We start from the raw sequence: 12,209 nt of genomic DNA on the forward strand, positions 1-12,209 counted from the left end.
GGAGGGTGAGTGATGGAGGGTGTGTGTGTGAGTGTGAGTGCGTGGGTGGAGAGAGAGAAAGAGATTTATGGTGAGGAATTGGCTCCACCACTGGAGGCTCTGGCAGGTCCAAAATCTGCAGGATGGGCCAGCTGGCTGGAGACCCAGGGAGGAGTCCTTGTTGCAAGGAGTCCGAAGGCTGTGAAGAGGTAGAATTTTCTCTTCCTGAGAATTCTAGTCCTTTTTTTTTTTTTTTGTAAAGATTTTATTTTCCCTTTTTCTCCTCAAAGCCCCCCTGTACATAGTTGTGTATTTTTAGTTGTGGGTCCTTCTAGTTGTGGCATGTGGGATGCCACGTCACCATGGCTCGATGAGTTGTGCCATGTCTGTGCCCAGGATCTGAACTGGCGAAACCCTGGGCCATTGAAGCAGAGCGCGTGAACTTAAAGGACTATAGGAGTCCTTTTTTAAAACCTTCGGCTGATTGGATGGGGCCCAGGCACATTGTGTAGAGTAATCTTTGCTCAGAGTCTGCTGAGTTAAGTGTTAAGCTCGTCTAAAGAATACCTGCACGGTGACATCTAGCCTGGTGTTGACCAGATGTCTGGGCGCTGGGGCCCAGCCCCGCTGACACTGAGGTTAACCTTCGCAGTCGGGTGGACATAACTGGAGGAGCTGGCAGAGTTGGGGCTGTGTGCAGAACTTTGCTCGAGATTCCACCTGCCTCTCAAGTGAGTGTAGCGAGTGTGTTCCTCCTGCAGCCTCGTGCCGTCCTGGGTCCACTCTGCCTCTTTCTCAGGAGCCCTGTTCTCCTGTGGGCCTTGCTTTCCTCCGTTTGATAACTTGGCATCATCTCTCTCATGTCAGCTCTCAGGCACCTCCCAGGCCACTTCATGAGGGGCTGCGTGCTTCCCTGTGCTGGAGGTTTAGCAGGAAGTGTTTATCCGGTGTGCTGGCTGTACATGTCGACCCTCCCTCTCTGCTTTCCTTTTCCCACTTTACAAATCCAGTATTACTGTTCTTTGTGGACTTGCGTGGAATCCTGGACTCTCGTCTGCAAAGGGTGTGTGTGCAGGGATGCGATCACAAGAAACCCGGGCACCATGGAGAGGCCAGAGTGCTGGGAGTAGTCAGAGCGAGCTGTGGGGCCCACTGGTGACAGTATGTCTAGCCGAGGGTCCGGTTTGGGGGCGTGGGCCTGGGGGGACCAGCGCTTTGCAGCTGTGCGGGAGGGTGCTTGGAGCCGTGGGAACAGGGGACTTGGAGGGAGATGGAGAGCGTGTCTAGGGACAATTCTGCCTCCAAGGGACATTGGCTGTGTCTGGAGACAGTTTCAGTTGTCACAACAGGGGAGGGCTGCCTCGAGTGTGCAGGGGTCAGAGAGCCACTAAATGTCCTGCTACAGGATGGCCCTGGAATGTCGCAAGACGCAGGCTAAGGGACCCAGGTCCTGCGCGTGGCACGTGGCGGCAGCAGGTGGAGGATGCCTAGCAGTCTGGGTTGCGCAGTGACCGCCAGGTCTTTGCTTGCCTCACCGTGCGTGGATGCTTGGTCCTCGAGGCCTCTTGGAGGCAGGAACTATTTTTTAATGGCTTTATTGAGATAATTCACATCCTTAAGAGTATACAATTCAGTGGATTTTAGTATATTTACAGATTTATGCACTACCCCGAATCACTTTTAGAATATCTTGTCACTTAGCACTCCCTCTCCACCGCCCCCGGAACCACTGATCTGCTTTCTGTCTCTGTGATCTGCGTATTCTGGACTTTTCAGATCAGTGGAGTCACAGTATGTGACCTCTTGTGTCTGGCTTCTTTCACTCATGACAGTGTTTTCCAGGTTTGTGCGTGTACAGCGTGTCAGTACATCACTTCTTGGCATGGCTGCTAACACCCATAGACATGTCACGTGTTGTTACCCACTCAGCAGCTGGTGGACAGTGGGTGTTTCCACCTGTGGCTTTTGTGAGTGTGCATAAGTTTTGTGTGGACTTGTCCTCTGGTTTCTCAGGGACATGCCGAGGGGGCATTGCCGCGTCATGTGGTCACGCTGCTGGCATTTCCATGCCGCACCACTGCACACCTGCCAGCAGTGTGTCAGGGAGGAGCTGCTTCTGACCCCATTTTACAGATGAAGAAACCGAGTTTCCAAGCAGGCTGAGACCCTGCGCTGTTCACCTTCACGCTGCACCACCTGGGGCCCTGACTCCCTCCAGGCGGCTGCAGTGGGCGCCACAGTGGGCCTGGGCCGAGTCCTGGCCATGTAGCCATCACGGTGGGCCTGGCCGTGCTGAGCTCCCTGTGCCCCAGGGGTGGTGGGGCCAGCTGGGGCAGGCTGCTCATACACACCTTCCTCCCGGCAGATCAACCAGAACGTGGAGATCCAGCGTGGCCGGCTGAGGGATGACATCAAGGAGTACAAGTTCCGTGAGGCCCGCCTGCTGCAGGACTACTCGGAGCTGGAGGAGGAGAACATCAGCCTGCAGAAGCAGGTGTCTGTGCTCAGGCAGAACCAGGCAAGTGTTGGGGTCAGGCGCTGGGTGGGTTGGCTCTGGGCCACAGGCCTCATCCCCATCACTTTGCTGTCTCTGTGGTGAGAAGGCGTTCCCCGTGCCTCCTTCACACTCCCAAGCCCAGGACCACAAAAGGAGGCCTTTGGCTATAGTTCTGGCTGACCACTGGCCTGGCCAAGACATCCTGGCCGGTAAAAATGGAAAAACATACAGGAGGTGATAAAGAGGTGAAACCAAAAAGCCCCAGGAGCTGGGTATCCAGCTCTGTCCCCTTTAGGTGGCGATGGGGGGGCCCGAGACAGCCCTGTGCCCTGTGGGGCCCTGGAGCTCTCAGCATGCATCCTTCCTGCTGTTTCAGATGTGCCAGCCCCCTTTGTCCCCGTGTGGCCCTGGGCCTCGGGGTGACTCTCTAGGTGAAGCCAGGTGGGCTATGAGGAGCAGTGTGGAGATGTCCAAGCTGTCGTCTCCCGCCCTTGAGTAACCCCAGGACAGAGGGACGGGAGGGTCACCTCCATCCGTGACGGGACACCCAGGTGGTCCTGGGCACTCCCACCACCTCAAGGCCTGCCCTTGCCACCTCCTTCCCCAAGAGCCACAGCTCTGCAGAATGTGGATGGGGGGACCTTCTTCCCAGGAGCCCCAGACCCTGGGGACCTGGATGCTGAAGTTCTGCACAGAGAAGCGTCGGCCCCCCTCTTTTGCTGACAACAAAACCCGTGTGTTTGTAGAACCAGCAGGGAATAGATCTCCTGGAATGCGGGCCCAGGAGCTCCACCTCTGGCTGCACCACAGTCCCGCTGTGACACACACAGCGTCCTGAGGAGAGCGAGAAGGAGCCCTGGGTAGCACATGGTGGAGTCCGACCCCCTCCCTGGGCGGCAGCCCACAGTGATCCACTGGTCCTGCCTCTGAGTCTTGGCATCCTTATTTCTTGCACAAATGTTACAGAATAATGGAAATGTTTTAAAAAATTGCCTGGAGACCCTGAGCCCCCATCATACCTTCGTCTCTCTCTGCCCTCCCCTGCCCACCTGCACGTAGAGTTTCAGACTGTGCCTCACCCACTCCTGCCGGGCGTCTGCCGGCCTGGGTGCCGAGAGCTGCTACAGCATGTCCCACCTCGGTGGAGCTCAGGGCCCTCATTCTGAGATGTGGTCAGATGTAACAGTCATCGCGCACATCTAGATGCATGTTTTATATATTTTAAAGTATTTAATCAATTTAATGTTAATTAAGTAGTCTTGCAGAATTTAAAATCAGTGTGCACTTGGTAACGTTTCAAGTAACCAGACACGTTGCAGCATGGAGGTGTGTGTGTTCTGATTTCCACGGCATCGCTGGCCCTGAGTGAATCTCACACCACATGCACATGCGTCCCAGACATGGGCTGAGCATTTCTTGTGCGTCTGCACCTGATGCCCGGAGCCTCTGAGCATCCACGTCCTCCTGGCTGTGGAGTCAGCACGGTCGCTTCCTCCCAGGTGGGCACAGACGAGTGTCGACCTCTCTTCCTCAGGTGGAGTTCGAGGGCCTCAAGCATGAGATCAAACGACTGGAGGAGGAGACCGAGTACCTTAACAGCCAGCTGGAGGACGCCATCCGGCTCAAGGAGATCTCAGAGCGGCAGCTGGAGGAGGCGCTGGAGACGCTGAAGACGGAGCGGGAGCAGAAGAACAGCCTGCGCAAGGAGCTGTCGCACTACATGAGCATCAACGACTCCCTGTACACCAGCCACCTGCACGTCTCCCTGGACGGCCTCAAGCTCAGCGACGATGCTGAGGCGCTGGCCAACGGCTTCGAGCATGGTGCACTGGCCAAGCTGCCGCTGGACAACAAGACTTCCACACCCACCAAGGACGGCCTTGCCCCGCCGTCCTCCAGCCTTGTGTCTGACCTCCTCAGCGAGCTCAACATCTCCGAGATCCAGAAGCTGAAGCAGCAGCTGATGCAGGTGAGTGGCTGGTGGCACCGGGATCCCACCCCATCCAGGTCTCATCACGGTTCTGGGCTCAGGGCCCACGTGCACCATCCCCAACTCCGCTCCTGTCCCCTCCTGGTGTTGGCCAGACCTGCTGGCCACCAGGACAGTGCCTGCCTGACACTGTCGATGGTATGCACCTTTTTGTACTTAGGTTTATTTCAAATTCCCCGTCATTACCATAGTGGAACTGCAACGCTGCAGGTGGAAGGTGCCCAGAGAAGCAGGTTCCTGATGATGAGATTGAGGTTTGGGCACCGTCCGAGGTTTTTGTGTCCCTCTGCAGTGCCCACATGCAGTCTCCTCCACCGTGTCCTGTGGACATAGCACATCCTGTCCCAGACCAAACAGAATCCCAGGGTCTGTACCACCGACCCTCAGTTCGCTGTGTATCCTCGGAAGGGGCCCTCCCAGCCCCCCAAGCCTCTGGGCATGGGGAAGACCCATCATGGCCCCACACATGACTCCCCCGCCTGGACGTGTCACAGACAGGCCAGCAGAGTGACAACCGTGGCACAGCTGGGGTCACTACTGGGTCTGTCTGGGTGTGGGCCCTGCAGGCTGCTGACAGGCCCTTCCTATGTCTTTGCAGATGGAGCGGGAGAAGGTGGGCCTGCTGGCGACGCTGCAGGACACACAGAAGCAGCTGGAGCAGGCACGGGGGGCCCTGTCGGAGCAGCACGAGGAGGTGGGCCGCCTCACGGAGAGCCTGAGCGCTCTGCGTCGCCTGCAGGCCGGCAAGGAGCGGCGCACAGCCCTCGACAGTGAGAAGGAGCACGACAGCCGCGAGGACGGTGACTACTACGAGGTGGACATCGACGGACCCGAGATCCTGGCCTGTAAGTACCGTGCGGCTGTGGCAGAGGCCAGTGAGCTCCGGGAGCAACTGAAGGCCCTGCGTAGCACACACGAGGCCGGTGAGGCCCAGCATGCTGAGGAGAAGGCCCGGCACGAGGCTGAGAGCCAGGCGCTCAGTGAGAAGGTCTCCCTGCTGGAGAAGGCCAGCCGCCAGGACCGTGAGCTGCTGGCCCGGCTGCAGACGGAGCTGAAAAAGGTGAGCGACGTCGCAGGCGAGACGCAGGGCAGCCTGAGTGCGGCCCAGGACGAGCTGGTGGCCTTCAGCGAGGAGCTGGCCAGCCTCTACCACCACGTCTGCATGTGCAACAACGAGACGCCCACCCGTGTTGTGCTGGACTACTACCGTGAGGGACCAGCTGGTGCTGGCCGCTGCAGCCCCGAGGCCCGTGGCCACCGCTCACCCGTCCTGCCCAAGGGGCCACCGGCCACGGAAGGTGGGGCCGGGGACAGCAGCCCCTCGCCCAGCTCCTCGCTGCCTTCGCCCCTGAGCGACCCGCGCCGGGAGCCCATGAACATCTACAACCTGATTGCCATCATCCGTGACCAGATCAGGCACCTGCAGGCGGCCGTGGACCGCACCACGGAGCTGTCGCGACAGCGCCTGGCCTCGCAGGAGCTGGGCCCTGCCGCGGACAAGGACCGGGAGGCGCTCATGGAGGAGATCCTCAAGCTGAAGTCGCTGCTCAGCACCAAGCGGGAGCAGATCACCACGCTGCGCACTGTGCTCAAGGCCAACAAGCAGGTGCGCACGGCGTGTGGCCAGTGGGCAGCCAGGCGTGGGGCTCCTTGCACTCCCCAGCCCCCAGTCCTGCTGGGCCTCCTGCTGGAGGAGAGACGTGGGAGCCCCCTCGCCTCAGGTCTGCGGGGGCGGGGCATTGAGGCTGGGCCCCACTGCAGCAGGACCCCCACACTCCTCACCGCCCCCCGCACATCTCTGACCCCTAGACAGCTGAGGTGGCCCTGGCCAACCTGAAAAGCAAGTACGAGAATGAGAAGGCCATGGTGACTGAGACCATGATGAAGCTGCGCAACGAGCTCAAGGCTCTCAAGGAGGACGCTGCCACCTTCTCCTCACTGCGCGCCATGTTCGCCACCAGGTACCGCTGTGCCCTGTCTGCTGGCGGCTGGGCCTGCCCGCCAGGGCCCTTTCCTGCTGCAGGCAGCACCCCAAAGGGCCGACTCTGTCTCCCTTCACGTGGGGTGAGGGGCTGGAGGCGGGGGGAGTGGGCAGGGGGCCCAGCGACACGACTTGTATCGGGGCCAATAACTGACAAGTGAGGTGTGTGCCCCCAGAGCCCGGCGGAAAGTTTGCAGGCTCAGAGGGACGGGCCCAGGGTGCCCCCTCTGACCCTGTAGGTTGGGGGTGGGGGCAGCGGCCTTTTTTCCAGTCCTGAAGGTCCGTCAGATGCAGGCGTGGGCCAGGAAGCCTCAGGAAGTGCAGGCCTGGAGGCTGCTCTGGGGCCTGGTTCCCAGTGTTTCTGCCGCCCAGAGGGGCCTGGTGCCATCTGCTGGCCAGTGCCTGGCGGTCCTGGGGCAGCCGGCCCTGGACGGTCCAGGCCTATGCTCCTTGGGGGCGGGATGCCACGCTTGGGTTAAGTGGGGCTGGAACCTCGCACAGGGCCCGCTTCTTGCGCGGGGTGCCAGGTGCTCCCCTCTTTGCAGCGATGTGGGAAGAGAGGGGGCCAAGACAAGAAGGAAAGCTCCAGGCTTCTCTGGAAGCTTCCTGTCCTCTGGGCAGAGAGCCTGGGAAAGGTCTTGGTCAGTCCCTCGGCATGTGGTGTGTTGACCCTTGCTTCCTCAGCACGTCTCCTAAGAGCCCCAGCTTCTCAGACGGGCTGAGCCCACAGACCTGCTCGTCTCTGGGCGAGGGTTGAAACTCGCTGTCGGCCTTCAGCCCCTGGAGATGGGGGCGCACGTGGGGCCGTGAGTAGGGGTGCCAGACCGAGTGGGCCTTTCTCTCTCCCAGCCCCACGCCTGGACGGGGCACGCCTCACTGTGAAGCAGAGGCCGAAACAGGGCTGTTTACAGTGTGCACAGGTGCCGTCCCCAGGCTCTGGCTGCCATTGACACAGACGCACTAAGTACCTGTGTTGCGCACGTGCTGATCTGGGAACAGCCGAGTCCTGCCCTTGGGTTGACCCCGCACTCTGGGAGCCAGGGGATGTCACACCTCCAGCCGGCTGTGTCTGGGCCACCTGGAGGCCTTGAAGTGCAGCCATCACCTCTTTTAGTAAAAATTGGCTTCGGAGAGCCCCTCCCAGAGAGAGCTGACCACTGAGGGCACGGCCACTTTGCTTGCAGCCCAGTGAGCAGGGTGACCCCATCGAAGTCCCCTCTCCTTCTGCCCCCGTGTCCCCCGCCTGGCCCCTTGGTGTGGGGCCTTGGTCATACACCGCTGCCTGCTCTCCCCATTCTTCAGCCGTGCTCTGGCCTCTCATCCCTGCAGGTGTGATGAGTACATCACGCAGCTGGACGAGATGCAGCGGCAGCTGGCAGCTGCCGAGGACGAGAAGAAGACACTCAACTCGCTGCTGCGCATGGCCATCCAGCAGAAGCTGGCACTGACCCAGCGGCTGGAGCTGCTCGAGCTGGACCATGAGCAGACCCGGCGGGGCCGCGCCAAGGGCGCCCCCAAGGCCAAGCCCAGCACCCCAAGCGTAAGTCACAGCTGCGCCTGCGCCAGCGACAGAGCCGAGGGTGCTGGGCTGACTGCTCAGGTGCTCTGCGGCGAGAAGTATAACATTTACTGCGACTAGGGCCGCGGGCCGCATGCTGCAGCTAACCTGCCACACGTCAGCGCCCGCTTCCCCTCGACTAACCCGGCCACAGCGGGGCCCTGCTAGGCTGCTCTTAACTGACTAACGCACAGAGCGCAGGACCTGGCCGAGGCTGCCTGCCGCTCCACCGGGACACTGCGAGCTTTGTGTCTGCTTCTCACCCCTCGGGACCACCTTTCCAGCAGCTCTTTTCTTGGGGGGGAGTCAGGGTGGGGTCGGAACTGCTGGTCCTTGCAAAAACATGGCTCCCCAGGGTTTGGATGTTGTCGGCTCCCACGGGGAGGGGCAGAACCTGAGTCGAAACGTGCATGTTCCCCGCATGTGTCTGATGCCATTGGGCTGCCCCAGCACCCAGAGAGAGCGTGCCGTTCTGGCCGGAGTCCCAGGCGCAGCCTCAGAAGATGCCGTATGCCTGGCACGTTTATGGAGAGAATTACTTTGTAGTTTGTGCAGCATCTCACTGCAAATCATATTCAGGACAGAAGTATAGAATTCCTGGCCCTTAACCCAGAGAAAGAGCAACCCTGTGCCCTGTGTCCTCCAGCCCAGGCACACACACGTACTGGGCACAGCACAGCACAGCACTGGCCACATCCTGGGACCAGAGCTTAGCTTCTCAGCTTCACTCTCTGGGATCTGCATGCTTCTCTGGTGGCCTGCGCGGTGACAAGTTGGCAGGCCCAAGGTCTGGGGTGTTCTTACTGAAGAAAACTTCTCAAGTACCTGGCCAGACTCTTGTCTTTGCAGGAAGCCCGTCCTTTTGTACTGAGGGTGTCCCCAGCTTTTGGGGTGGATTTCTCCATTCTCTGCCCGTTATCAGGCCCTCCTCCAGGTAGCTTCAGTCCCCCAAAAACGAGGCACTAGAAAGCACCAGCCTGAGCTTCCATCAGCTCAGACGCCGCCAGCTGTAGCTGAACCCAGTGCGGGGTGGGAAAGGGGCTCGCCTGGGCCCAGGGCCAGTTCCAGGATTCACGGTCAGAGGGATGTGGTTCTCCTCAGTGCAGTGCCAGGGTGCTGCGGGCAGAAAGGCAGCCTGGGCCGCCCTCATCCCCAGAGGCTGCGCCCCCTCCCCCCCAAGTTTGGCGCAGCCTCCAGAGGGGATTGTATTGTCCTTCACACAGCTCTGTGCTCACACTCCACTCCCTTCTTGGTTCCTGAGTGCGTCCCAGTCCCCAGCAGATTCCGGGTGCTGTGCAGACTGCCTCGGGTTTGGCCAACCGCAGAGTGGAGCGATGTTGCGCGGGCTGCCCCTGCCCCGGCTCCAGGCTGCTTGGCTGATGGAACGTCGGCTCTTGGGTTCCCCTCCACTTGAGAAGGGGTAGGGCTGCCCCCTCTGCAGGCAGGACCTGTGGGCCGTGGCTGCCTGCTAGCCCTGCGTGCTGCTTCTGCCTGCCTCACCAAGCCAGGCACGCAGCTTCTCTCTGGACTTGTGAGGGGTCTTCATGAAGCATTCAGGGCTGGTGACCCCCTTAACACATGCAGGTTCTTCTCTGCTGCCCACTAATGCACGCGCACCCACACCCTCACAGCTCGGTGAGAGCTCTAGGTGTCCGACAGGCGACTGGTTCTAACGCTGTCTTGTTTTCTCCCGTTTTCAGCTGTAGAGTAGCTGCCGGGAGGACTCGGCCGCCAGCCTTGTCACACTGCAGTCCCCTCCCCTTCCCTCCCGTGGGCCCACGCAGAGGAAGGAAGGGCAGCCTAAAAGTCCACTTAGAAACATTTTTGGATATGCCACTGCAATTCTTTTCAAAATAGCATTCCCCAAGTTTTTAATGCAGAGGAAAAAGCTTTAATGTTGAGATGCCGCCAGCCGCTGCTTGGAAAGGCGTTTTACAAGCGCTGAAGAACCTGCTCGGACAGCGACCGCCAGGCTCGCTTAGGAACCTGCTAGAACACTCACACTGGGGTCTCCCTGTTATAGATACTCCTTTTTTATCCGATAAACCTGTGCACTTTTGATATTTTGATATTATATTTGCTTCCTTAATCCCTCACAGAGAGACGGTCTCAGATGCCGTGGTCTGTCTCGTGGTCCTGTAGCCTCCATCTTAGCTCCCGGTGTGTTGATCCCGCATCAGCACATGGCACAGACGTGTCCTCCTAGCATGTAGCTCTGGACTGTTTAGATGAAGGCTTTGACCTGGCAAGGAACTCGGCTAAACGTGTCCACGCTGTGGTTCAGTAGCCTTTTAGATGATACGGCATTGTGGTTCATGTTTGAAATTACGGATTTTAAATGCCATGTTCATTAAGAAATCCAGGGTATTCCGATTCTGGGGTTTTTCATATTGTATTATTATTATTCTTAGGAATAGTTCAATGTAACAAGAAGAAAACTTGACCTTTGCTCTGGTTAAACAGTAATAGGCACTTGAAAACAAAAAGATAAATTATTGAAATGAGTAGTATTACCTACAGATTCCAGAATTTTCTGGGTTTTAGGACCTTGTGAAGCATGACCGATTAACAGAATTTTATACAACTGTACCAGTGAAATTCCAAATTGGAATTGTTTTGTTACTCTGGTTGTTGTGCCAGATTGTGGTACACTTAGAAAATTCTACAGTCGTCGATTTTTAGGGTGTTCTATTTCAACGCCTTTTTGTTAGTAATTATTGCCAGCAGTGCCTTCATCAGTTACAGGAGGTGTCCCAGCGTAGTTTATTCTCTAAAACAGAGAGTGAAGAGCTAGTTGGGAATGTTGAAGGCCAGTGTGGACCAATAGGTGTGAATGGGCACACACCTTCACACCTGAACCTGGGCATCTTCATGAGGGAAAGGAAATAGCAATTGTGCAAAATTCTGTTAGTCAGTGATTCTTTACTGCGCAGTTCAGGGCTGAGCCAGCGAGAGTGAACACGACTGTGTGTGCTGTGGGAACCAGACGGACTTGATGAGACAAGCTAAGCAGGCTGTGTGGACGACACGCCACGTGTGTGAAGAGCAGGGCGGCGGGCGCCGCGCTGTCAGCCTCCGCTATGGGTGAGGGCTAGCCATAGTATTCTTTGCAAATATGAGGAAGAGACGTCACATATTCTTTTGCTTGGTGTGACTAATCACTGTTAATTTCAGGAAACAGAACTCGATAAGCTCCTTAGCAAACCAGGCCTGCGTCTTGTCCGGTTTGCTGAGTGAGGCTGTGTGAATGGTCAAATTGGTACCTGCAGAGGAAGAAGAAAACGGTGTTCCCTCTTCCAAAATAAAGGACAAATTATAATAATATAAGTAACAAGAGCAGAAGAATTCTGTTTCCTGGAATAAGCATTTCTTATTCCTAGTTGTAGGGACCCCTATTTTTATCTTCTATTACAGTGTTGATTTATAAGAAATAATGTTACATTTACAATAACTTCATCTGTATGGGGTATTTATTTGCAATGATGTCTGAGTACTGTATTTTTTTTCTGTGCATTACCTTAGTGTCAGAATGTTGTCTTTATTTTAAGATCATATGCATGTTCTCCTGCCAAGGAACCTTTACACAGACCCAAACAAACAAACAAACAAAAATGCCTTCAAATTTTGAGAAAATGAGGCAGAGCGTGGAAAAGAATAGGAATAAGAAACGAGTTGCAACCTGGAACGCAGACATGGCGTGCATGTCTTCAAAGCCGGTGCACATAGGAACAGTGGGCCTGGGTACGGGGTCGCGTTGGCAGGACCAGTAAATAAAAAGTAATAAAGAACAAAGCACACGGCTCGTTCTCTGTGGCTGCTCTGACACCTGCTCCAGATGACCGTGCGTCCAGCAACACGCTGTCGTTCTAGCGCCTAAAACACCACCACCACCAGCTGGTCAGTAACTCAGGTGGCGGGAGCCGGAAGCAACCTGGGGCCCAACTCTGGCACGGTGTGGGGTACCTCCTGCAACAGGCATTGGGTGTCCTGAGTGTGGCCTTGAGAGCATGTTGCCTTCACGCTGTCCTGCCTAGATGCAAAGAGATTTAGATAATGTGGGGTCTTTTCCTGTCCAAACTCTTGCTCTCTGAACTCAGGAGTGAATAGATGCAGCAACAAGAATTACCTGTTTGTCAACACAAAACCATGTGCATCTGCAGGAATGTGTGCAAGGCACGCTGAGTTCGGCCGGGTGAATACTTGT

The 12,209-nt window shown here is 57.1% G+C and overlaps 1 protein-coding gene across 2 annotated transcripts in view; it reads left to right on the top strand.

Moving 5' to 3' along the window:
• The window catches only part of LOC124233906 (protein bicaudal D homolog 2), a 49,762-nt gene extending 37,960 nt beyond the window's left edge, over positions 1-11,802 (top strand). The window contains exons 3-8 of one of the 2 annotated variants that reach the window (XM_046651195.1): positions 2,345-2,497; positions 4,011-4,445; positions 5,065-6,072; positions 6,276-6,427; positions 7,777-7,987; positions 9,706-11,802. In XM_046651195.1, coding sequence (XP_046507151.1) covers positions 2,345-2,497; positions 4,011-4,445; positions 5,065-6,072; positions 6,276-6,427; positions 7,777-7,987; positions 9,706-9,711 — 1,965 coding nt within the window. In that variant the 3' untranslated portion in view covers positions 9,712-11,802. The other variant, XM_046651194.1, reaches the window with a different exon arrangement.
• Positions 11,803-12,209: the final 407 nt, after the last annotated feature.

This window comes from Equus quagga, unplaced genomic scaffold (genome assembly GCF_021613505.1).
Source record: "Equus quagga isolate Etosha38 unplaced genomic scaffold, UCLA_HA_Equagga_1.0 270_RagTag, whole genome shotgun sequence".
In the NCBI taxonomy this organism is placed as follows: Eukaryota; Metazoa; Chordata; class Mammalia; order Perissodactyla; family Equidae; genus Equus; species Equus quagga.